The following is a 21,372-nucleotide window of genomic DNA, read 5'->3' as shown; positions in this document are numbered from 1 at the left end:
AAAGAGGGGAGGGCTTTAAGGCCTCTTCTGTCTGCTGGAGAGCTCCGTGGTAGACAAGGACATTTGTGGGCCTTTTTATCCATGCAAGTCCTCAAACCTGAACAGGAACTTTGGATGGGGATGTGGGTTTGGTGTGGGTGAGTGGGACTTGGCAAGTGCTGGGACTCCATAGGTCAGCTTCCTCTCTGGGCATCTCTTAGGGTGGAGTCAGTGTGGGTGACAGTGGCAGAAAGAAGGGGGTGACCCACATGGTACAGACATCTGGGTGAGTGAATACTTCTCTTAGTCTCACCTTCAAGCAAACACCAGGGGCTGACGGCATGCGACTCCACTTCCTCCGGGAAAATGGGGGTAATGATAATATCACCCTGGTGGGTCATTATGAGGATCAGACAGGTGAATCTCTGTTAAAGAACTGTGCCTGCACTTGGTGGCAACTCAGTATATTTATTCTTAACAAATATTTTGTAAGCATCTATTATATGCCAAGCTTCCCTGGTGGCCCAGAGGGTAAAGAATCTGCCTGCAATTCAGGAGACTCAGGTTTGATCCCTGGGTCGGGAAGATCCCCTGGAGGAAGAAATGGCAACCCACTCCAGTATTCTTGCCTGGAGAATCCCATGGACAGTGGAGCCTGGTGGGCTACAGTTCGTGGGCTGCAAAGAGTCGGACACGACTGAGTGACTAACACACATATGCTAAGCATTATTCTTTCTAATGATGGTTAGCTGTCACCATTTCACATCTCAGTACACATCAGGTCCTCTTTGTGGAATGAATGAATTTATTGAACACCTACTACCTGCCAGGTACCTTTTGTTTTGTTTGTTGTTTGTTTGTTTGCTAAACTGCGTGGCATAAGGGATCTTTGTTCCCCAACCAACCTGTGCCCCCTGCAGTGGGAGTGCTGAGTCTCAACCACTGGACCAACAGTGAAGTCACCCTTAGGTGACTTTTGAAGCAATTTACCAATATTTAAGGGCTTCCCAGGTGGCGCTAGTGGTAAAGAACCCTCCTGCCAACGCAGGAGACATAAAGAGTTCAATCCCTGGGTTGGGAAGATTCCCCAGAGGAGGGTATGGCAACCCACTCCAGTATTCTTGCCTGGAGAATCCCACAGACAGAGGAGCCTGGCGGGCTACAGTCCACGGGGTCATAAAGAGTCAGATACCACCGAAGCGACTTAACACATGCACACCCCAATACTTACTCATTTAATCCTCACAATAATCCAAGGAGGCATCATCCTTATTTTATAGATGAGGAAACTGATTCCCAGAAAGATTATTTGCCCAGGGTCACATGGCCACCGAGTGGCAGAGTCAGGATTTGAACCCAGGAAGTGTGGCTACAGTACACAACGAACTAGCACGGCTGCTGTCAGGCCTGGGAAGGCGTTGAGTCGGGCGTGGTCCTTGTGAGAGAGACAGCCCGGACGGTGACCAGAGACCGGGACCGAGAGGGTTCTCTGGAGCTAGGAGGGACTGGGGGCAGGGGGCGGCGTCAGGGAGCCGTGCGTTGGCGGGACGTTTGCGTGGGCATCTGTACGGTGTCTCTAAGTCTCCTGGCACTCAAGTGTTTGTGTGAGTGCAAATGTATGCGAGTCTGTGCGAAGGTGTGGGAGAGGGAGTGTGCGTGAGTCTGCGTGGGAGGCTGTGAGTACATGTGTGAATGTGTGTGTAAGCCGCCGTGTGTGGGTGTGTGCGAGCCCAGGTGTGCATGCGTGAGTGTAGACCCATGTGCGAGACTCCGAGGTGTGCACGGGTGAGCGTGCGTGAGCGGCTATGCGTGCCTCGGGCCCCACCTCTGACCGGCTTCCCGGTGGGGTCCCGCCAGCCCCAGGCGGGGAACTACCACTCCCAGCATGGCCCGGGCGGGCCCGCCCCGCCGCCCTGATTGGCTGTGGCCCCAGTGCTCCCGCCCCCCGGGAATGAATGGATGGGCGGCCTCAGCGCCCGCCCGAGCGCTGGGAGGACCGGCCCGGCGGGGACCTGCTGGGGGCAGGACCCGGGGAGCAAGATGGCCACGGTCATCCCCGGCCCCCTGAGGTGCTGCGGGCCGGCGGGAGGCGGGGGAGGGCGTGCGGGCGGATCGCGCGGGCGTGTGTGTGTGTGTGTGGCGGCTGGGGGTGGGGCCGATGGGGTGTCTGGGGGGCTGTCACCGTGGGCCGGGCTGCGCGGGGTTGCGAGAGTGTGTGACTGTGGGTCTCTGGCAAGAACCGTGTCCGACGCGCGGCTCCTGGAGGAGCGGAGAGTGTGCGGAACTCCGAGTCCTCTTCGGGAAAGGGGGTCATGTCCCGCCCTGAGACCCCCGGGGTTGGGGAGAGGGTGAAATAGACTAGGGGCGCGGGGACCTTGGTAAACTTGAGTGAAGCTCACAGTACCTTTGTCTTGGGATATGGAGTGTGTGTCACTTGTTCGGATTCTGGTGTTTTTTATTTTTTATTTTTGGATATGTGTGTGGATGTGTATTTGATTTCTTTTATTCTACTCTAGGTATCTTTGGATATTTGAGTCTTTGAGTGTGTGTGCATGTCCTTTGAAACAGTGCATCGTTTGTGTTCTGTGTCTTTGGATATGTAGGTATTCCTGTATTTATGTGCAAATTTTTGTGTGAATATGGGTGGATTTGTTTCTACACTGAGTATATGTGTATCTTTGTGTATTTGAATATGTGGTATTTTAGATGTTGGTTTCTATATTATTGTATATCTTTGTGACTGTGTGTGTGTATCCTGTGTGAATCTGTGTGATTTCTTTGTAGAGTGTATTTGAATTGTATGTGATCTGTGTTGTGTATTTGGGTATGTGTGTAAGTGCTTATATGGGTAGTTTGTTTTAACATTTTTTCTCTTAACATTTGTGTACCTGTGTGTGTGTGTCTTTGGATGCATGAGTGAGTGTGAGTGTCTGTGGTGTGTAATCTGTTTACATGTTGTATGTCTTTGTGTGGGTGATTGTTTATGTTGTGTGTCTCTGGATATGTGATGTATATTTGTGCATGGACACGTGTGTGATCTGTCTGTTTCTACACTATGGAACTTGCGAGATCTGTGTTTTTCAGTAGATATTTGTGTGTGCCCATATGTGAGATGTGTCTGTTTCTCCCTTTGTGAGTCTTGGGATATGTCTCTCTTTGTGTGTGAATCCTGTGTGAGTATGTGCGATACATTTGTGTTGTGGATTTGGATATGTGCCTGAATGGATGTGTCCTGGTGTATCTTTATCTGTTTCTATATTGTATCCACACCTTGGCTCGAGGCCCGCTTGAGTCCCGGGTTGGGGGCTCCTGGGTCCCCACCGGAGGGGAGAGGTGAGGTTGGAGGAATCGGCCCACCCATTCCCGACGGGTGGGCTGGGGGAGGGGTGCTGGGCGACCGGGTGCGCCTGCCCTTGCTGACAGCCGCCCGCCCGCTTACCCGCCCCTCGCAGCCTAGGCGAGGACTTCTACCGCGAGGCCATCGAGCACTGCCGCAGCTACAACGCGCGCCTGTGCGCCGAGCGCAGCCTGCGCCTGCCCTTCCTTGACTCGCAGACCGGCGTGGCCCAGAACAACTGCTACATCTGGATGGAGAAGACCCACCGCGGCCCGGGTACCGGCAGGGAGGGCGGGGGTGGGGCGGGGCCGCGGGCTTCCCGGCCGCGTTCTTACCGCCCTTCTTACTCCAGGTTTGGCCCCCGGACAGATCTATACGTACCCGGCCCGCTGTTGGAGAAAGAAACGGAGGCTCAACATCCTGGAAGACCCCAGACTCCGGCCCTGCGAGTACAAGATCGGTAGGTGGGGTCCGTCCTGTGCCGGGGTGGCCCCCGTGGGTGCCCACACCACTCGCTGATCAGTGTGTTGATGCCCTTGTGTGTCTGAACATCTGCCTTTATTTCCCTCCTGGCCCATGTCTGAGTGACTGGCTGTGTCTGCTGGGGTGTGTCTGGGGTTAGTGCAGAGACTCTCCGGTTTCCCCTGAGTTTTGGACTGCATCTTCTCCTCGGACCCAGGTGCATTCCTGGACAGAGTGTGATGTCTGTTTTGTGTGTCCAGGTGTATCCCGTCCTTGTATCTCTCTTCCCTTGTGAGTTGGGATGTATCAGAGTATCTGCCTATTTTTTCCTGTGGCTGTCTGAGTGTGTCTGGGTGTGTCAGTGTCTGGCTGTAACTTTTTCCATTTGTAGTACAGTGTGTCTGGGTGTTCGTGTCTCTTCTCAGGTGTTTCCAGGCTTATTTCCTCATAAGTGTGTCTGGTCTCTCTGTTCCTGAGTGTCTCTCTTCCTTTGAGTACCAGATGCTCTGGAATGTCTGGGAGAATCTCGTCCCTGAGTGTCTGTTTGTTGTATTAGGTATATTTCTGCCCATATCTGCTGCTCCATGAGTGTCTGGCTTTATCACTTCTCAAATGTGTCCAGTACTATTAGAGTCACTGGCTGTTTCTCTTCCCTTGCTCAGGCATGACCAAGGATCTGTGTGGGTCCAGGCAGGTGTATTGGCATGTCCATCTTGGCTCTGTCTTCCTGGGTGTGTCTGATTGTCCCAGAGGGACTGTCTGTATCACCTGTGTGTATGTGTATCCATCTGAGTGATTCTCTGGTGTGTCTCTCTCCCCGCTAAGTATGTTCAGGTGTTTGGTACCGTTTGGTTGTGTTTTCCCCATATGGTCTAGGTTTATCTGATGGTCTAATGTTCTCTTTTGGAGTGTCTCTGGGTGTGCCCAGGGGTGTGAATATGTCTCCTCCATGAGTCTGGGTGTATCTGAGTGTCTGGGTGTATCTGAGTGTCTGGGTGTATCTCTTCCTTTGTGTGTCTGGCTGTCTCAGATGATCTGTCTGTATCTCCCTTGTGTATGCCCATGTGTGCCGGTTGAATGTCTGTTCTCTCCAGTTGTGGGGGTCTGGGTAGGGTCTCCTATTTATATTATGTAGTTATACAGGAGGGTCCTGCCATGTCTCTCCCTGAATATGTCCAATGGTCATATGATGGTCTCTGATCATCTGATGGTCTCTGATGGTCTGACTGTGTCTTCTCCAGGGCCTGGGCATCCTTAGGATGTGTGGAAGTATTGAGAGAGGTATGGATGGTTGAGTATTTGAGTCTGTTGCTGGTTGAGTGTGGGAAAGCCTCTTTCCTCCAGCAAAGAGCATGATTCCCCAACCTGGGCAGTCTGAGTCCTCCTCTAGGGACAAGTTCTCCACCTGACCCCCCTCCTACCTGCTGTGGTCTTGTCCTCAGACTGTGAAGCACCGCTGAAGAAGGAGGGTGGCCTCCCCGAAGGGCCAGTCCTTGAGGCTCTCCTGTGTGCCGAGACAGGGGAGAAGAAGATAGAGCTGAAGGAGGAGGAGACTATTATGGACTGCCAGGTAGGACTGCCCACCCGCCCCACCCGTCCAGGGGCTGTGGCTGCCCTCTCAACCGGTCTGTGTCCTGGCCCATCTTGCTCCTACTCTGAAATTTCCCCTGATTCCCTAGTACCTTTGAGCATCCTGTCTCCATCCCTCCACACTTCATCTTCTTTTGGGAAGACCTCCTAACTTGCCCTGCCACCCCTGATCTTTGCTATGCCCAGAACTACCTCCCAAAATAGAATACCCAGTTTCTTGACCCCAGTCTCCCTTCTCCTGGTGCCCAGAAACAGCAACTACTGGAGTTTCCGCATGATCTTGAAGTGGAAGACCCAGAGGATGACATGCCCAGGAGGAAGAACAGGGCCAAAGGAAAGGTATTGCTCCCAAACCTCCCCCCATCACCCTTCCTCTCAAGGCAGGTTCCATTGATTGCTTGTGCAGTGTTCAGACCCTGCCCCAATTTTACCTTATTTAACTCTCAGAGCAGCCTGGAGGGGTAGGGGATTTTTATACCCATTTTACAGGTGAGGAAATTGAGGCTTGGGCATATTAAGTCATTTGCAAAACAGAGATTGTACAGTGGGTTAAAGCTATCTTCCTACTCATGGCACAGATGAGAAAATGGAACCTCTGAGAGGTCAAGAGAGTTACTCTAGACTCACTAGGAAGTGGTAGAACTGTGATTGGGCTTTCAGGCCCAAATGGTGAAAATTCTTTTAGCTCCTTCCCTTTCTTGGCCCCTTACTCCTGACTCTTTCCCCTCAGGCATACGGCATCGGGGGGCTCCGGAAACGCCAGGACACCGCTTCCCTGGAGGACCGAGACAAGCCGTATGTCTGTGATAGTGAGTCCTTCTGAAGAGGGGGGAAGAGAGAGAGAGAGAGTGGGACCCAGAGACCTTGCCCTGCACTGGCCCCCTTCCCTCCTGTTCTGGACCCTGGCAGAGGGGGGAGGTGTGATCCTGGAGGCCAGGGTGGAGGCGGCAGGGCTGGAGGGCTGACTGGCCCTCCCTGCTCACTCTCCAGTCTGTGGGAAACGGTATAAGAACCGGCCAGGGCTCAGCTACCACTACACCCACACCCACCTGGCTGAGGAGGAGGGGGAGGAGAACGCCGAACGCCACGCCCTGCCCTTCCACCGGAAAAACAACCATAAACGTGAGCAGGCGGGCAGGGCGTGGGGTGGTGAGGGGCCCTGGGAGTGGGGGCTAAGGAGCCTGGGAGGGAGGGGGCACATTAGACATTTCTGGAAAATCTCCAGCTCAGCGGTCCCCTCCCCCCACCAACCATGGGGATGCTGGCTCTGGGGTTGCCATGGCAACCAACCATCTCTCCCTCGCTCCCGGCCGGGCGTAATATTTCTGGGTCTGATTTATTGTTTCAATTAGAGCTTGGGGAGGGGGGTGATAGATGACTCCCCTCCCTCCTTGCCTCCCTTCCTCCCTCCTCTGCTAAGCTTTGGCCAAGGGGCAGGGGCCGTGGCCTGGGAACCCTTGGCATCCGCCCATGCCAATCCAGTGCCAACCTCGACAGCTGAGGGATGGGGGAAGGCTTGGGAAGAGGCTCTGCCAGTGGAGGAACCATCCTCCCACCCATTCCTCGGTGGGAGAGAGCAGTCTCTCCATCCCACCCCTACTACACACCCAAGCACCTCTGTGTTCAGAATTTTCCTTCTGAGTGTCTGTTTCCGTATCAGATCATGGCCAGTGGCCTCTACCTAATTTTTATTTAGCTGGGGCTTAGTTGGGGGTGGCTGTCTGGCAGAAGTGCATATGGGCGGGGGAAGCAGGGGGCTTTTCCTAAAGCTGTACCTGCCAAGTTTTTACCTAATAAGGAGGCCCTGTCAGTTGTTCTCAGAGAGTTGGGGGGTCCTGATGAGAATTGCCTGGGCTCCTTGCAACTCTCTTTTGCTGCTGAATGCAGCTTGGGGTAGCGGCTCCCTCTCCTCACCTCCCCCATGCCTGGACAAGGGGTTCACCCCTGGGGCTGAGGCCGTGGGCAGGGTGGAGCCTTGCCTGTGGTGAGAGCCCCTCTCTCTGTCCCCCACCCCCAGAGTTTTACAAAGAATTGGCCTGGGTCCCTGAGTCACAGAGGAAACACACAGGTAGGGACGCCTCCCTCCACCCCTACTTCTGCAGCAGCCTTGGACTGAGGGTCCCTTCCTGCCCCCGCCAACCCCTGCCTGCTGTCTTTCAGCCAAGAAGGCGCCTGACGGCACTGTCATCCCCAACGGCTACTGCGACTTCTGCCTGGGGGGCTCCAAGAAGACAGGGTGTCCTGAGGACCTCATCTCCTGTGCTGACTGTGGGCGATCAGGTGATGCCCCCCCCCCAACCTGAGGCTTCTGGGGGCCGGGGTGGAGAGACTCCAGATCTGGAGGGTAGGAAGCAGAGGAGAGAGAACTGGGGGAACGCAGAGCATCCTGGTAGATAAACAGCTGACTCAACTGCTGAGGACTGTGGGAAACTCAGTGGGGTCAGGGAGGCTCTGGGAACAATGGGACGCAGTTGTCATGGCATCGTGGGCACCGGCACGTGCCTGTCTGGCATGGGGAACAGTGAAAGATGGCTGCCAAAACACCATGGGGTGGTGGGCTGTGATAGCAATCGCCACTGCCTGGATGCTGTGGGCAACAGAGGGCGCTTGCCATGGAGTTGTGGTTAACAGAATGTGGTTTCCCAAGGTGGACTTGTGGGTAAGAGACTGTGGTTGCCTCAGCACAGTGGCTAATGAATTGTGGTTGTCATGGTATTACGGGTAGTGAAATACGGTTGTCATGGCGATTGGGTGTCGTGGCGGCCTGGGGTCGTGGCTGTGGGTCTGTTCTGGGCTGGTGGGACGACCAGAGGGTTGACACGCTCCCCAGTCACGTTGCTAACGGTATGGTTGCTGTGGCGTTGTGTGTAATGGGCTTGGGCTGCAGGGAACCAGGGTGTGGGGACCCCTCTGTGGAAGGCGGTTGCCGTGGCATCGTGGCTGGGAGACTGTGGTTGCCACGTTCTGCGGTTAAGGGAACGGGTTGGCCACTCGGCTGTGGCTAATGGAATGTGGCTGCCTCAGCACAGCGGTTAACAGAACGTGGCTGCCCCGGTGTTGTGGGTGGTAGAAAGTGGTTGCCACAGCACCGTGGGTAATGGAATGCGGTTGCCATGGTGTTCTAGGGAGCAGAGTGTGGTTGCCATGGTGGCTGGGTAGGAGACTGGTGGCCGAGGCGGCGCTGCCTGCGGAACGGGCACGGGGCACCGTGGGCTGGGCGGGGCCAGGCCTCGTGAGCCAGGGGGTGGGGGCTGAGCCCCCAGGGGCTTCCCCAGGGTCAGTAGCCACCAGGGGCATGACAACCCCTAACCGCATCCCTGCCCCTCGGCCCCCAGGACACCCCTCGTGTTTACAGTTCACGGTGAACATGACGGCGGCCGTGCGCACCTACCGCTGGCAGTGCATCGAGTGCAAGTCCTGCAGCCTGTGTGGCACCTCGGAGAACGACGTGAGTACCCGTCTGCGCCCTCCCCCGGGGAGCTGCCCCCAGGCAGCCTCCACACCTGGCAGCTGGGCCTCACGCCTTTCCCTGGAGCGCCCTCCCTGTGAACACCAGTAACCTGTATCATTACTGTTGTTAGTGGCCATTAATTGAACCCGGCACTTAACACTCTTCACTGAGTGCTCCCTACCGCCCTGAGGTAGGTGCTCTTGTTCCCACTTCACAGAGAAGACACCGTGCTCAGAGAGGGGAAGACATGTGCCTGAGGTCACCCAGCTAGGGACATGGTTCTGCTGGGACCTGAACCCATGACTTCCAGACCATCTCAGTGTCATTTTCAATGTCCCACACTCCTATAAAACCCAAACTACAAACCACAAACCGACGGTCCTCAAGGGCGTCTGGCGTGGCCCAGCAGGGTTTTGCAGAGATGACCTTCTCAGAGCCCTTTGTCTTGCAAGAGGACCACCTCCCCCAGCCCCTTTGACCTGGCCCCTGCCCCCGCCCCCCACCCCGGTTTCTGGTGCCCGTACCCCCAGGGTGCCAGCTGGGCGGGTCTCACCCCCCAGGACCAGCTGCTGTTTTGTGACGACTGCGATCGGGGTTACCACATGTACTGCCTGAGTCCCCCCATGGCGGAGCCCCCGGAAGGTGAGAGGAGGGGGTCTGACGGGGGCTGGGGGTGGGGGCAGCCCTGCCCAGACCTGACCCAACTCCCTGCCCTCCGCCCGCCCCGCAGGGAGCTGGAGTTGTCACCTCTGTCTTCGGCACCTGAAAGAGAAGGCGTCTGCCTACATCACCCTCACCTAGGCCTGGCTCTGGCTCGCCCGGATCTCTGGGGTGATGCCTGCCTACCTGCCTCTCCTCTTGGAGCTCCTCCACTCTCTCCCCATCCTTAACGCCCCACAGTGGGAGGGGCGGGGGGAGCCAGAGAGGGGGCCGGGCCACCCCCTCCCCTCTGAGCAAGTGGAATGTTTGCCCTGTGGGTTGGTGGGCCCAGCAGGGTCCTCTCCCTTCCTCCCTCCTTCCTCACCCCCTTGGCAAATGGGTACCAGGGCCTTCTGCTCCCCTCAAAGCCATACCCCGCCTCTAGGCGGGCACGAGGGGTGGTGGATGCCGGCTGGGGGCACGGACAAAGCCTTTTTCTAAAGAAAAAGTCAAAAACTTTAAAAAAAAAAAGAGAAATTAATATATAACAAAGAGTCCTATAAGGTCTGGCTGGGTGGAGGGGGCACTGCTGAGCGCATCTACTGGGCACCAGTCTACGCCAGCGTCCTGCCTGGCGGCCCCTCCCCCCAGCCGCTGGAGTTGCAGCTGTCCCACCTCCCCACCCAAGACGGGCACCATCCCCTCCTTGTGCCCTGGGCCGGGGGGCGTGGTGTCCACCCCTCGCCCCCTCTCGGTGCCCACCGTGGATACTGCATGACGACGTGAACCATGGTTTTGAATTCCGTTCCTGCTCCCTCCCCGAGAGCCCTGCCCGCCTGCCCGTGCCCACTCCGTGCCTGCCGGCCTTGGCTGGCCGTCGCCGGTGGGGCGAGGCGGGCCCCTGCCCAGCGCCTGCTGGAATGAGAAGCACAGACTCTGCAACGGACTAGATTCTCCCCCTTCCCCTCCCTGCCCCTCCCTGCCACCCTCGCGGGCCACTTTCGGGTCACGAGGGGGCGTGGTTGTTTCTTGTGGTTGTGTGTGTTTGTTGTTCGGGTTTAAAAAAAAAAAGGGAAATCGAGACTGCAAGTGGGGGAAGTGGTGGGCTTGGGGGAGTCTCCCCCCAATCCAGGCGTGCCCACCCCCCCTTGTCAACGAGTCTCCTTTATTGCCTGCCTCTGCTGTGAATTAACTTGTTCTGTGTATTAAAGTGGGGCTGACCCCTCTGCCCACATCATTGGCTTCGTTCTCCAGGCTGCTTTGGGGCGTCACCGAGAAGGGGAGATGGGGCCTCGCGAGGGGAGAAGCAACCGAGGTGAACAGCTGGAGCGGGGCCCCTACCTCCATCTCCCTCCCAGCTCCCCTCGGCACCCCCGCCATTCTCTGGCTTTGTCCCAGCTCCTCCTAGCCTCGCTGGAAAGGAGAAGAGGGGAGGATGGGGTGGAGGGGAGGAGAAAGGAGAAGAGGGGGGGATGGGGAAGAGGGGGCTCCCACCCAGCCAGCTGTGGTTGCCCTGGCAACCGACTGCTGCAGCTGCAGCGGGAAGCAGTGAGGGAGGGAGGGAAGCAGTGAGGGAGGGAGGCGGGAAGCTGGGGACTGGGGGAAGGGAAGGGATGGAGAGGAAGACGCCCTCCCCTTGGGGCTACAGGAGGGAGCAGGGGTACCACCCTAGGGCCTCACCCTAGGACCAGACATCCCCTGGAGCTCCCCATCCCCGCTGTGGGGCAAAGGACAGAGGGGAAGGGGCAAAGGAAAGAACAGTGCAGATCCAGGGACATCAGGGGAGTGACAGACTCGGGTGAGGTGAGGTGAAGAGTGAGAACCAGGACACAAGAACGGTCAGGAGAGAGACAGCTATCAGAGCCACACATTTTTAGAAAATCAGAAAAAAGAGCAGGAGAGGGAAGACACAGATCTGGGAGAGAGATGTGGATGAAGGAGCCACAGGAATTATGGGGGAAGAAAACAGACGAGATGGAGATTTAGTGGGAGAGAGGAAATAACAGTAATAAAAAATAGCAGACGCACGGGGAGAGACAGAGAAAGGAGAAGTAATCAGTGATTTGGGGAGAGAAGTTGAAGAGATTCCGTGAGGGAAGGCAGAGAACCAGGGCCCATCAAACAGGAGAGGGGAAGAGAGAATGAGAAAGGAGGTACATTTGGGAGAGAGATGAAGTCAGCATCCAGGACAGGCAAAGTCCCAGGACAATGATACAGAGATGACACTTCACGGGGAAGAGGACGTCAAGAACTGAGGGAGACAATAGAAAAATCTGGAGAGCGCCAAAAGCAGGAAAGGATTCAAAGGCTGGGTGAGGGGAGAGCCAGAAGTGGGGTGGGAGGCTGAGGGAGAGGCTGGGGGCGGGCAGGGAGGGCGCCCGCTTGGGTTGGGGGGAGAGGGGAGAAACAGGCAGAGGAAGCAGAAAACTGGGGCAAGCCGGGGAAGGGACGCGCAGGGCACAGTTCGGGCGAGAGCACGGGCTGGCGTGTGTGAGTTGCGGGGTGTTGGAAGTTGGTGTGTGTCACAGGCGCCAGGAGAGGATGTGAGAACAGCTTGTTCCACCGTTTCCGTGCCGGTGGGGGAGGGTAGCCGGGGTTGAAGATGGAGCCTCAAGGAGGGCGGAGACAGGGAGGGCGTCTGGAACACTCTAGAATTTTTAGGAGGTGTGGAAATAGTTGGTCCACCTCCTCTGGAAAAAGGATATGTACCCGTTTGGGAAAGTTTTTTTTTTTTTCTTTGCAGGGCGGGGGTCTGGGTTAGAGAAGCGTCAGGTATGAGCTCAGAAATGATAAAGTCCAGCACAGGTAAATGGGCAGGTGGGCCAGAAAGCCCCAGCCGTGGGGCAAGGCCTGTAAAGAGGTAGTGGGATTGCTTCTCGGATCCAGGCAGAGTTGGACCCAGACTTCCCACAAGAGGCCGGAGCATGGGATTCTCACATGAAATCTGGGGATTTGGAAAATAAGTCTGACCCCGATCCCTGGGTCAAACTGCAAAAGGGGTTTCGTCAGGGCAGCTGCAGATCTGAGGCCAGGGGTTTAGGACCCCTCCCGGCCAGGAGAGCCCCTAGATGAGGGTCTGACCCAGGGCTGAGGTCCCAGTGGACACCAGTATCTTTCCAAGACATTGACAACGCCCGGAGCTCTGGGACTGGAAGCAGCAGCTGCTCTTCACTCCAAACCACCAACTAGACGACTGGCAGAGAGAAGGCAAGGGTGGGGGACGGGGGTGGAGGGGGTGCAAATGAGCCAGCGCCCGCCTGGAGGGTGTGCCCTGGGGCGACAGCCCAGCTGGGAGGCAGGGGCCCCTCCGTTCTGAGTCTTGCAGCTCAGAGTTTGAGAACAGAGTTACTAAGCTCAAAATCCAGCTTTCTTTCTGTACCACCTCCAGATTTTAAAAACCATGAGGTAGGAGCTAGATGGGCCCCAGGGTGAACAGCTGGCTTCTCCCCTGTGGACAGATCCTTCAAAATAGCAGGAGAGAGAAGAGCTGGACCCTGCCCAGATAAAAGATAGACCACACATTCTTTATTCTCCAAGTCAAGTAGACTTTCCCCACTACACATGTGCAGAAAGGCTCCTTGGAGGTCAAAAGGAAGGGGAAGTCACCTCATAGTAAGTGATGTCAACTCCCACCCATAGGCCTCTCTGCTGGAATCCATCTTGGCTAAGAGATGCTTGGGCACACGAGAGGATCCTGGGATAAACCAAAGAGGGACTCCGAACCAGACAATGCAAGATGACTGGCCAAAGGAAACCCTGAAGAAATGCCCCATAAAAGTGATTCCAACTACCAGGAGGGCGTGACTTTCTCTGAGCCCACCCATATGTCTAATCCACACAGACTGTACTCTTTTCCCTCCTAACGGACACTTACTTCGGTACTTTCCGTTGCTATGTGGAAACCCATTTCTACACAACTGACGGGCCAGGGCCTTTACCAGCCACTGTCCCGGGTGGTCTAGTGGTTAGGATTCAGCGCTTTCACTGCTGTGGCCCCACCTCAATCTCTGACCAGGAACAGAAATCCTGCTTCAAGCCACTGTAGGTCAAGGCCAGCTGAGATCAAGCTGATCGTTATTTAAAAAAAAATTCATTTTTCTGTCTCAATGCATTTACTTCTGGCTGCGCTGGGTCGGTCTTCGTTGCTGCGCTCGGGCTTTCTCTGGTTGTGAAGAGCGGGGGCTCCTCTCTCGTTGTGGTGTGCAGACTTCTCCCTGCAGTGTCTTCTCTTGTTGCATTGCCTGGTAGTTGAGGCTCCTGGGCTCCAAAGCGCAGTCTCAGTACTGACGAGGCGCATGGGCTTAGCTGCTCCGAGGCATGTGGGATCTTCCCGGACCAGGGATTGACCTTGCGTCCCTTGAATCATAAGGTGGATTCTTAACCACTGGACCACCTGGGAAACCCCAGGTCTGGGTTTCGGGCCTCCGGTATATGACTTGTGAGGGTAGAACCTCCCTCTTTTTAAGAATTACATTTGAAGGAATCCCCTGGCAGTCCAGGGGTTATACTTTGTGCTTTTCATGTTTCTTACATTCTGTGTTGGATTTCTGTTGCTAGGGTTTTGAGAAAGAGAAGTTGGTGAGAATGGTGCTCCTGGGTTCTTAGAGGTGTGCGTGCACTGGGGGTGATGGTGTTTGGGACGAGGGGGACAAGAGGCTGATGCTGGATCACCCCCTCTTGTCAGGGACTCTGCGGGGCTGCTCAGCTAGTGAACACACAAGCCACTTCTATGAAACATTTATTTCCTTTGAAACCTCCAGAAACATGCCAGAAAATCTCAAGACTGGGATGGGGAGGGGAGGTGGGGAGGGAAAGACAATAAAGAACTAAAAAAAAAAAAAAAAAAAAAATCCAGATGAAACAAATCAACATACTGGGGGGAAAGGAGAGGGGAAAAAAAACACAAAAAACCCTTCTGCTATCTTCACCAAACTCGAATTAAATAGATGTGCTTTGCAGAGATCCTTAAAAAACAACAGGAAACAAAACCAAAAATCCTAATTTACACGTGTTAATGTACATGATTAGGTCCCCAAGATGATTCAAATGATCTGAAGGTAGGAGATGACTTAAAAAAAGAGGGTGGGGGCGGGGCAGGCTCCAGGTTAGGGTCTGAGGAGGAAAGGGCTGGGGGTGGGGTGGGTGGTCCTGGAGAACCCTTCCAAGAAGGGATCCGGGAAGAGGGGCAGAGACATCACAGTAGTTGGCCAGGGCTGAGGACCCCAAGGGCCGCCCCCCCTCCCTTCCTGGGGGAGAGGAGATGGCAGGTCCGAGGGCTCTTCTTGTGGGACTGCAGTGTCGCTTCAGGGACCAGGGTCCTTTTCTCCTGCTCCTTAAAAGTCTGTGTCCTGTGTGGGCCTCCTCCCCTGAGGTTTCTGGTCCCAGAGAGAAGGTGGTGGGGATCTCTGGACGTGGGGCTGGGACGCCTAGCGCTGGCTTCCCAGTCGGAGTGTGCTGCTTGGAGCAGGGTCCCCAGGCCTGCTCAGCTTTTGTCCCTCTGAGTCCCCCCCGCTGAGCCCCAGCCCACTGGGAGCGGGGAACAAGCCTCGATCCTCAGTTTGAGGTTGGGGGAATCCACAGATTGTGTGACCATACAGACTTGTTCTGGCGCAACTCTACATGAAAAAATAAATATATATATATATATATATTTTTTGTTTGTTTTTAAAGGAAAAAAAAAAAAGAAGCTCTGTTTCCTGGGTGAACAGCGTAGTACCACACTGGCTCGGCTGCCCGGCCAGCTGCCCCTTATTGCCTTTGGAGAACCAGCGCCTAATGGGGGGGCAGTGTTCCCCAGGGGGGTCCAATGTCGCTGCTGGGGGACCTGCAAGATGGGTTGGGGGTCTTGTAAAGGGAAAACAGAAGCAGAGAGGAGATGAAGGCTGTTTCTCTCCAGCCCTGACCCGAGGCCTCGGTGGAGGCCCTCCTGGTGTCCAGAAGAGGCCGGGGCTGATGGAGGAGGAGAGGTAGGCCGCTGGGCCCGGCAGCGTCAGTAGCTCGAAGGTGGAGGGGCCCAGGCGCCGCGGCCTCTGGCAGTCTGGGGACTGGTCAAAAAAGACTGTGGAAATGGTCCCAAGTGTGCAAATAGCTTCCCCTTCAAAGAAGTTAACTCTGGAATGCCGGCGTTTCCTCTTTCCATCCTGGGATGCCCTCTCCTCAAGAAAATAAATCAAACTCTGAGAAAGTGCTCCTGGTTGCTTTTTGGAGGATAGGGTGGGGAGGGGGCAAAGTCCATGCTTTTTGGAGCCAGTGCACCCAGGATGGAGAGCCCTGGCCCCGCTTCCACGCCGCTTGGCCGGTTTCCCACCATGATTTTTCATGCAGGGGTCAAGGCCCCACCACCCCAGATACTGTTGGATGTGGTGAGGAAACCTGGTTTGTGAACTCCTGGAGCTGTGGGGTTTGGAGACTCACTCCTGCCCTCCCCCCCTTCCTACAGCTTCCAATGGCTTGGTCCTAGGAAGAGGTTGGGTGAGGAGAGTGGGACGGGCCCCCTGGGGGTGGGGTGGGCATGGGCCCAGCCCCCAGGAACCAGAGAGAGCAGCTCAGAGGGAGGCCGGAGACCACATTGCCCTCTGGGGCTCGAGGACCAAGAGTAGACAGCCGGGGGAGGCCTCCCTCAGGTCCCACTGCTGCCCCAAGCGTCCGTGTCCTTGAAAGGGCGGTGGGGCCTGGGCTGAGTATCTTGGTCACGCCTGCGACCAGGGGCCAGGCCGAGGGAGAGGAGGGCAGGAGCCCATGTCCACCCAGGCGGCCGGTGGGGGTGGTGGCCTCTCCACCTCAGAGTTCCTTCTTTTCCCTGCAGAAGATCTCCGCGAACTTGCGCAGCTGCTCGCTGGCGGCCTGCGACTCCTCCTGCAGCCGCTGGTTGTTCTGCCTCAGGCTGGCCACCTCTGACTGCAGCACTGCCTTGTCCTGCTTCTCCTGTGGGGCAGGGGCTGGTGTCAGCGGGGCGCAGGCTGAACGGCACCCCCTGCGGCCTGTGAGCCTTGCCCAGCTGCCAGGGTTCAGCAGCTGAGTAACCTCAGGCGGGTCACCTCATGAGCCCAAACTTTGGTCACCTCATGGGCCCATTTGACCCAGAGAAGGTCGAGCTCTTTGGGCCCCAGTTTCCCCAGTTCTAAAACTGGGGGCGGGGGGGGGCGGTGTTGACAGGACTTCCCTGGTGGTCTAGTGGTTAAGACTCCACGTTTCCAAGGCAGGGGGTGCGGGTTCCACCCCTGGTTGGGAAACTAATATCCCACATGCCTCACTGTTTGGTCAAAAAAACAAAACAAGAAAACTGTGAAAGGAGTGTTGAGAGGTTTCCCTGAGGTCATGCATATTGAGCTCTCAGCACACAGCCTGGAGTGGAGTAACTGTGTGACAGTTACTATGATCACCTCATTCCAGTCCTGCAGCCACCCAAGGGTTGTGGGATGTTGTGACCCCGATTTTCCTGGACCAGGAAAGGAGACCAGACCTCCTCATGCAGTGAGGAGGGGGCTGGGACGTGGACGCAGGGCTGCCCTCTCAGGACAGGGCAACATGCTCAGGCAGCGATGTTTGCAGCATCACACAGCCTTACATGGTGGGGTGGGATTTGAACCCAGGCCCCCGCGACTACTGCGCTTGAGGCTTCCACGTTACACTTGGCCACCTTCTGGCCCTTTACCCAGAAGTATGTAAAACGACAAGAGAGAGTCTCTTCCACACTGATTTTTCCTCACTCCCCACACTCTGGAGATAAGGAACCATCTGGAATGTCATCTTCTAGATAGCCCTCTGACCCACAGCTGGGAGACATTTTTTAAGTGTTACTTAAAACTAGGAAACAGGTCTGCTGCATGCTGAGTTTTCTCCTTGAGTTACTGGACTTCTTCTGTATGTCAGTGAATACGTAGATTTCTGCCATGACTAATTCGCAGCCGATTATTCCCCTGCAAGGCTGTCCTGTCATTTACGTCACCATTCTCCTGTGAACAGACAGCTGCACTGGCTCCAGTTTTTTTATGGCCAGTGGTCCAGCAGTGAACACCCCTGCTCACGGGTCTCTTTGTGCCCGTGCTTGGAATTCTATTGAATGAATTCTCACAGTGAAACTGCTGGGTCGACGAGGTACACAATTATGGTTTTGATAAATATGGTCTGACCGCCCTCCAATAAGGTTGGGCCAACTTATTCTCCTTCTAAGAGTTTCTGGGTGTGTTACCAGCCTTCCCTACTGTCAAGCTCTTCACTCATGACTACATTCAGAGCTGGGTGGCCTCTCCTAGAACAGACGGGATGGGGGTGGAGATGGGAGCCCCAGCCTTGCTGCCCACCTGCCCACCCCCCCAGGCATCTGAGAAGTGCCATGTGAGGCAGCTGCCTGGCGGCCTTACCTTCTGGAGGTCCGTGTGCAGCTGTTTCAGCATCACCTCCAGCTGGTACACCTTGCCTGTCAGATCCAGGGGCGGCTCCTCGCTGCAAAGGCAGGGGGCGGGGTCAGGATCTCTGCCCACAGCTGGGAGGAGCCCAGGGTGCAGGCCCCTCTTGTCCCTGAGGCTCTGGGCATTTCTCTCCTTGCTGGAGTCCCCAGGGGTGCCTGGTGGGTGAAGGCTGCGCTCCGCCTGGGGCAGGCTCCTCACCTGGTGGGGCGTTGGGAGCACCAGGCCTGAAGTGAGCGGCGGTGCTCCCGCAGAGGGACCAAGTGTGCACTTTCAGGAGGAATTCCTCCCACCTCCCACCACCCGGGGCAGCGTGGTACAAAGCCCCCTCCCCACACCCACCCACCCAGCACCGAGCAAGCCCTAGCACGGAGCCGGCACTCGGGGTGTGTAAGTGGGCACGTGAGCAGGAGGGCCTGCCTGGGGGGGGGCAGGACTAGTAACCAGACGGATGATGGTAACAGCCCTCGTTCCTGAGAGCCCACCCTGTGATGTGTGAGGTCTGAGCGGCTCAGGCAGGGATGCTGTACCCAGGACCCCAGCCTGTGGCTCCTCCTGAGTGGGTTCCCCCATCCTGGGGCTGCCTGGCCCCTGTAGAGGAAGGGGAGAGCCTCTTTTTGCAGAAGGCTCCTCCGGGCATGGTGGGAATGCACGCACCCGGGATGGATGAGAAGGGAGGCAGGGTGTCCGCTCAAGAAGCGGGAAGGACTCGCTGCCCACCCCCCATGCCCCCACCACTCTTTCCTCCCTGCTGGTCCTACATCTTGGGGAGCTGCAGTCGCAGGGGGAGGCTGGAGGCAGGTGGGAGGGGGCCAGCAGCTCAGGGCAAGAGTCGTCCAGGAGTCTGCCGGGAAGCCACAGGCCCTGGCATTTCTACACGCACTGTGTTCCCAACCCCACTGCAGCGCCCCATCCCGGAACCGCCCAGCTCTGCTGTGACAGTGGGGACAGCACTGTCGGCTTGAGGTTGAGCTCTAAAGCCAGGGTGTGAGGTGAAAAACAAGAAGAGCCAAAACCACCCCCGAAAATCGCTTCAACTGCCCGTAGAGTAGAGTGCACTACTGTCGCATACGTCACTGCACGGTGAAGTATGCAGCTGAGTGTGAAATGCACTATTTAAATCCACGGACATGCAAGCCTGCCATTTCCATCTTCTCTCCCTCTTTGTGATTCTATTTTCTGCCAAGCTAGTGCACTCAAACATGCTGCGCCGAATGTGAGATGACAAATGGGAGAGGCCTGCCTCCCCACCCCCGGAAGCCTCGTGAGGACAGGGCTCAGGCCCCAGTCACCGCTGGGTCCCCAGACAGTCCGTCCGGCCAGGGGCCTGCCAGGGACGAGGTCAGAGATAAATGTCAGGGGCACCAGCACGTAATTTAGGAACCTGCAGAGGAGGAGACCCAGGAGCAGACAGAGGGCAGGCTGGAGGCTAGGAGCAGGGTGGACAGAGGGAGCGGACGTGAGGCAGCAGGCAGGGAAGACCGGGGGTACCACTTATCGATTTTCAAAGCTGGCAGCAGAACAATGTTCACTCCATGCAAGGTCAGGACCGACACTGCTTGGTCCCCGCTGGGCCCCAGCGAGTGGATGAGCCCAAAGTCTGTTAGATGAGGCGGTGGCCGCCCCTCCTGCTACTGCCGAGGGGGTGGGGGGACCTGCAGGGTGGCCTCCTGCCTGGACGGCGGGGTAGGGGAGCCTCACCTCATGGTTGGGGTGGTCCTGGGGGTCGGGGGCCCCCTTTCCAGGCTTAGGTGACTGTGGACAGGACTGTGTGCAGGCGGGACGTCCGGGCTCAGAGCTGGGTCGTTGAGAGAGAAGAGCGACACGGCTCTTTGCACTGCGGGGAAGAGGGGCGCGGTGGTCGGCTGGGCTCCCGGCTCCTCCTCACACCACCCCTCCCCCCACAACGGCCAACCCCTTCCTGCAAACCCCAGGACACTCCCAATCACACCCGCTTAGATCACACAGGCACACAGGAGGGATTCTTGCCAAAAAACCAAGTCAGGACACAAACACAATATTCCATCCTGTTTCTAAGTAAGCCTCCGGACCCGATGACCAGTTTATACACAATACAAGGGACGGAGAAAGGAGTTGAGCACAGTGTGGGCAAGGAACCGCCCCAATTCAGCTGAAATGGCCTGGTTTTGTCAATAATGGTGAGGGGGGAAAATGGCCGGAAGTGGATAGGGTTGACAATGGCTGATGAGGACACAGGGATTCATTATGTCCTAACTCTGAGAATGAATGCGAAACTTCCAAAGCAGAGAGAGACACCAAACAGAGACTATCAGGTATATGGAAGAGAGAAACAGTCTCATGGGGCTGGTGGTTAAAGCAAAGATGCCCAGGTCCCATCCCCCAGACACGTGACTGGCTCGGGGGGCGGGGCCTGAGCCAGTGCCTGCATTTTCACATGGGACCGTTAGGTGGTCCTATGATGGCAGAAATCGAAAACAGTCTGAATGCATCCAAAGAGTGGCTGGCTGAGTGAGTCCTGGGGCTTCCCTGGTGGCTCAGACGGTAAAGAAGTCTGCCTGGAATGCAGGAGTGAAAGTGAAAGTCACTCAGTCATGTCCGACTCTTTGCGACCCCACGGACTGTCCATGGAATTCTCTAGGCAAGAATACTGGAGTGGGTAGACTTTCCCTTCTCCAGGGGATCTTCCCAACCCAGGGATTGAACCCAGGTCTCCTACATTGCAGGCAGATTCTTTACCAGCTGAGCCACAAGGGAAGCCCAATGCAGGAGACCCTGGTTCAATCTCTGGGTTAGGGAGATCGCCTGGAGAAGAAATGGCAACCCACTCCAGTATTCTTGCCTGGCGAATCCCATTCTGAGGAGCCTGGTGGGCTACAGTCCATGGGGTCACAAAGAGTAGGACATGACTGTGCAACTAACATTTTCTCGCTAAGTGAGTCTTAGGACAGAACAGAGGAGGGGCTGTGCCTCTCCGGGGGAGGCAAAGGCGGGTTCCTTTATTTCTAACTCCTTGCTCCAAGACCAGCACAGTGAAAACCCAAATGCCCTTCCCCAACGTTAACGGTTATGGCACACTTACTTCCTGTGTTTGTGTGTACTTCCTTCCCTAACCATTGGGGAAGGGAATGTACCAACATTCTGGTACTTCACCCTGAGTACTTCACGATGCATCTCCAGAAAGGAAAAGAAATGCTCCTATATATTCCTGACACAACATCGTCCTCAGGCAAGTTGACGTTGACAGGCTATTATCGTCTAATAGACAATCACCTTGAAATTTCCCCAATTCTCTAAATAACATCCTTTATAGCTGCTGTTTTTTATCTTGGATTCAATATTTATGCTTTTTGAAAATGCTTTCATATAAAGAGTTTCAAACAGGCCCCAAAGCAGAGGAAAGAGCATCAGGGGTCGTGAACCCATCACCCGTTTCAGCACTTTTCAACACACTTCAACATACCTTGGGGTTCCTGCCCTGCGATCTCTTTGGTTTTTAATTCTCCTGATCACTCTTTTCCTTCACA

The 21,372-nt window shown here is 56.0% G+C and overlaps 2 protein-coding genes across 11 annotated transcripts in view; one reads left to right on the top strand and one right to left on the bottom strand.

The window, feature by feature from the left end:
• Nucleotides 1-1,987: 1,987 nt before the first annotated feature.
• DPF1 (double PHD fingers 1) lies at nucleotides 1,988-9,895 on the top strand. 2 transcript variants are annotated; one of them, XM_061135407.1, is made up of 12 exons: nucleotides 1,988-2,048; nucleotides 3,432-3,592; nucleotides 3,669-3,776; nucleotides 5,221-5,348; nucleotides 5,618-5,707; nucleotides 6,099-6,177; nucleotides 6,359-6,490; nucleotides 7,386-7,436; nucleotides 7,529-7,648; nucleotides 8,704-8,816; nucleotides 9,380-9,461; nucleotides 9,550-9,895. In XM_061135407.1, exons 1-12 carry the CDS (start codon nucleotides 2,020-2,022, stop codon nucleotides 9,618-9,620), a joined length of 1,164 nt encoding a protein of 387 aa, XP_060991390.1. In that variant the 5' UTR covers nucleotides 1,988-2,019; the 3' UTR covers nucleotides 9,621-9,895. The 2 variants fall into 2 exon arrangements, with proteins under 2 accessions (XP_060991390.1, XP_060991383.1); XM_061135400.1 differs by having other exon boundaries at nucleotides 9,350-9,461.
• A 4,288-nt stretch (nucleotides 9,896-14,183) lies between these two features.
• SIPA1L3 (signal induced proliferation associated 1 like 3) overlaps nucleotides 14,184-21,372 on the bottom strand; it is a 252,031-nt gene continuing 244,842 nt past the window's right edge. For all 9 annotated transcript variants that reach the window (XM_061139187.1, XM_061139184.1, XM_061139183.1 and 6 more), the window contains 3 exons: nucleotides 19,568-19,703; nucleotides 17,822-17,903; nucleotides 14,184-16,382 (listed from right to left, as the gene is read on the bottom strand). In XM_061139187.1, the coding sequence (XP_060995170.1) occupies nucleotides 16,239-16,382; nucleotides 17,822-17,903; nucleotides 19,568-19,703 (362 nt within the window). In that variant the 3' untranslated portion in view covers nucleotides 14,184-16,238. The remainder of the gene's footprint in view (nucleotides 16,383-17,821; nucleotides 17,904-19,567; nucleotides 19,704-21,372) is intronic.

Source organism: Dama dama, chromosome 4 (genome assembly GCF_033118175.1).
Source record: "Dama dama isolate Ldn47 chromosome 4, ASM3311817v1, whole genome shotgun sequence".
NCBI classification, from domain to species: domain Eukaryota; kingdom Metazoa; phylum Chordata; class Mammalia; order Artiodactyla; family Cervidae; genus Dama; species Dama dama.
This window is presented reverse-complemented; position numbering and strand designations above follow the sequence as displayed.

Excerpts from the sequence above, each read along its gene's own strand:
- DPF1 (XM_061135400.1), top strand. The coding sequence starts at position 2,020 with ATGGCCACGGTCATCCCCGGCCCCCTGAG. Across the intron at positions 6,178-6,358 it reads CAAGCCGTATGTCTGTGATA|TCTGTGGGAAACGGTATAAG; the intron begins GTGAGTCCTTCT and ends CTCACTCTCCAG. Across the intron at positions 9,462-9,549 it reads CATGGCGGAGCCCCCGGAAG|GGAGCTGGAGTTGTCACCTC; the intron begins GTGAGAGGAGGG and ends CCCGCCCCGCAG.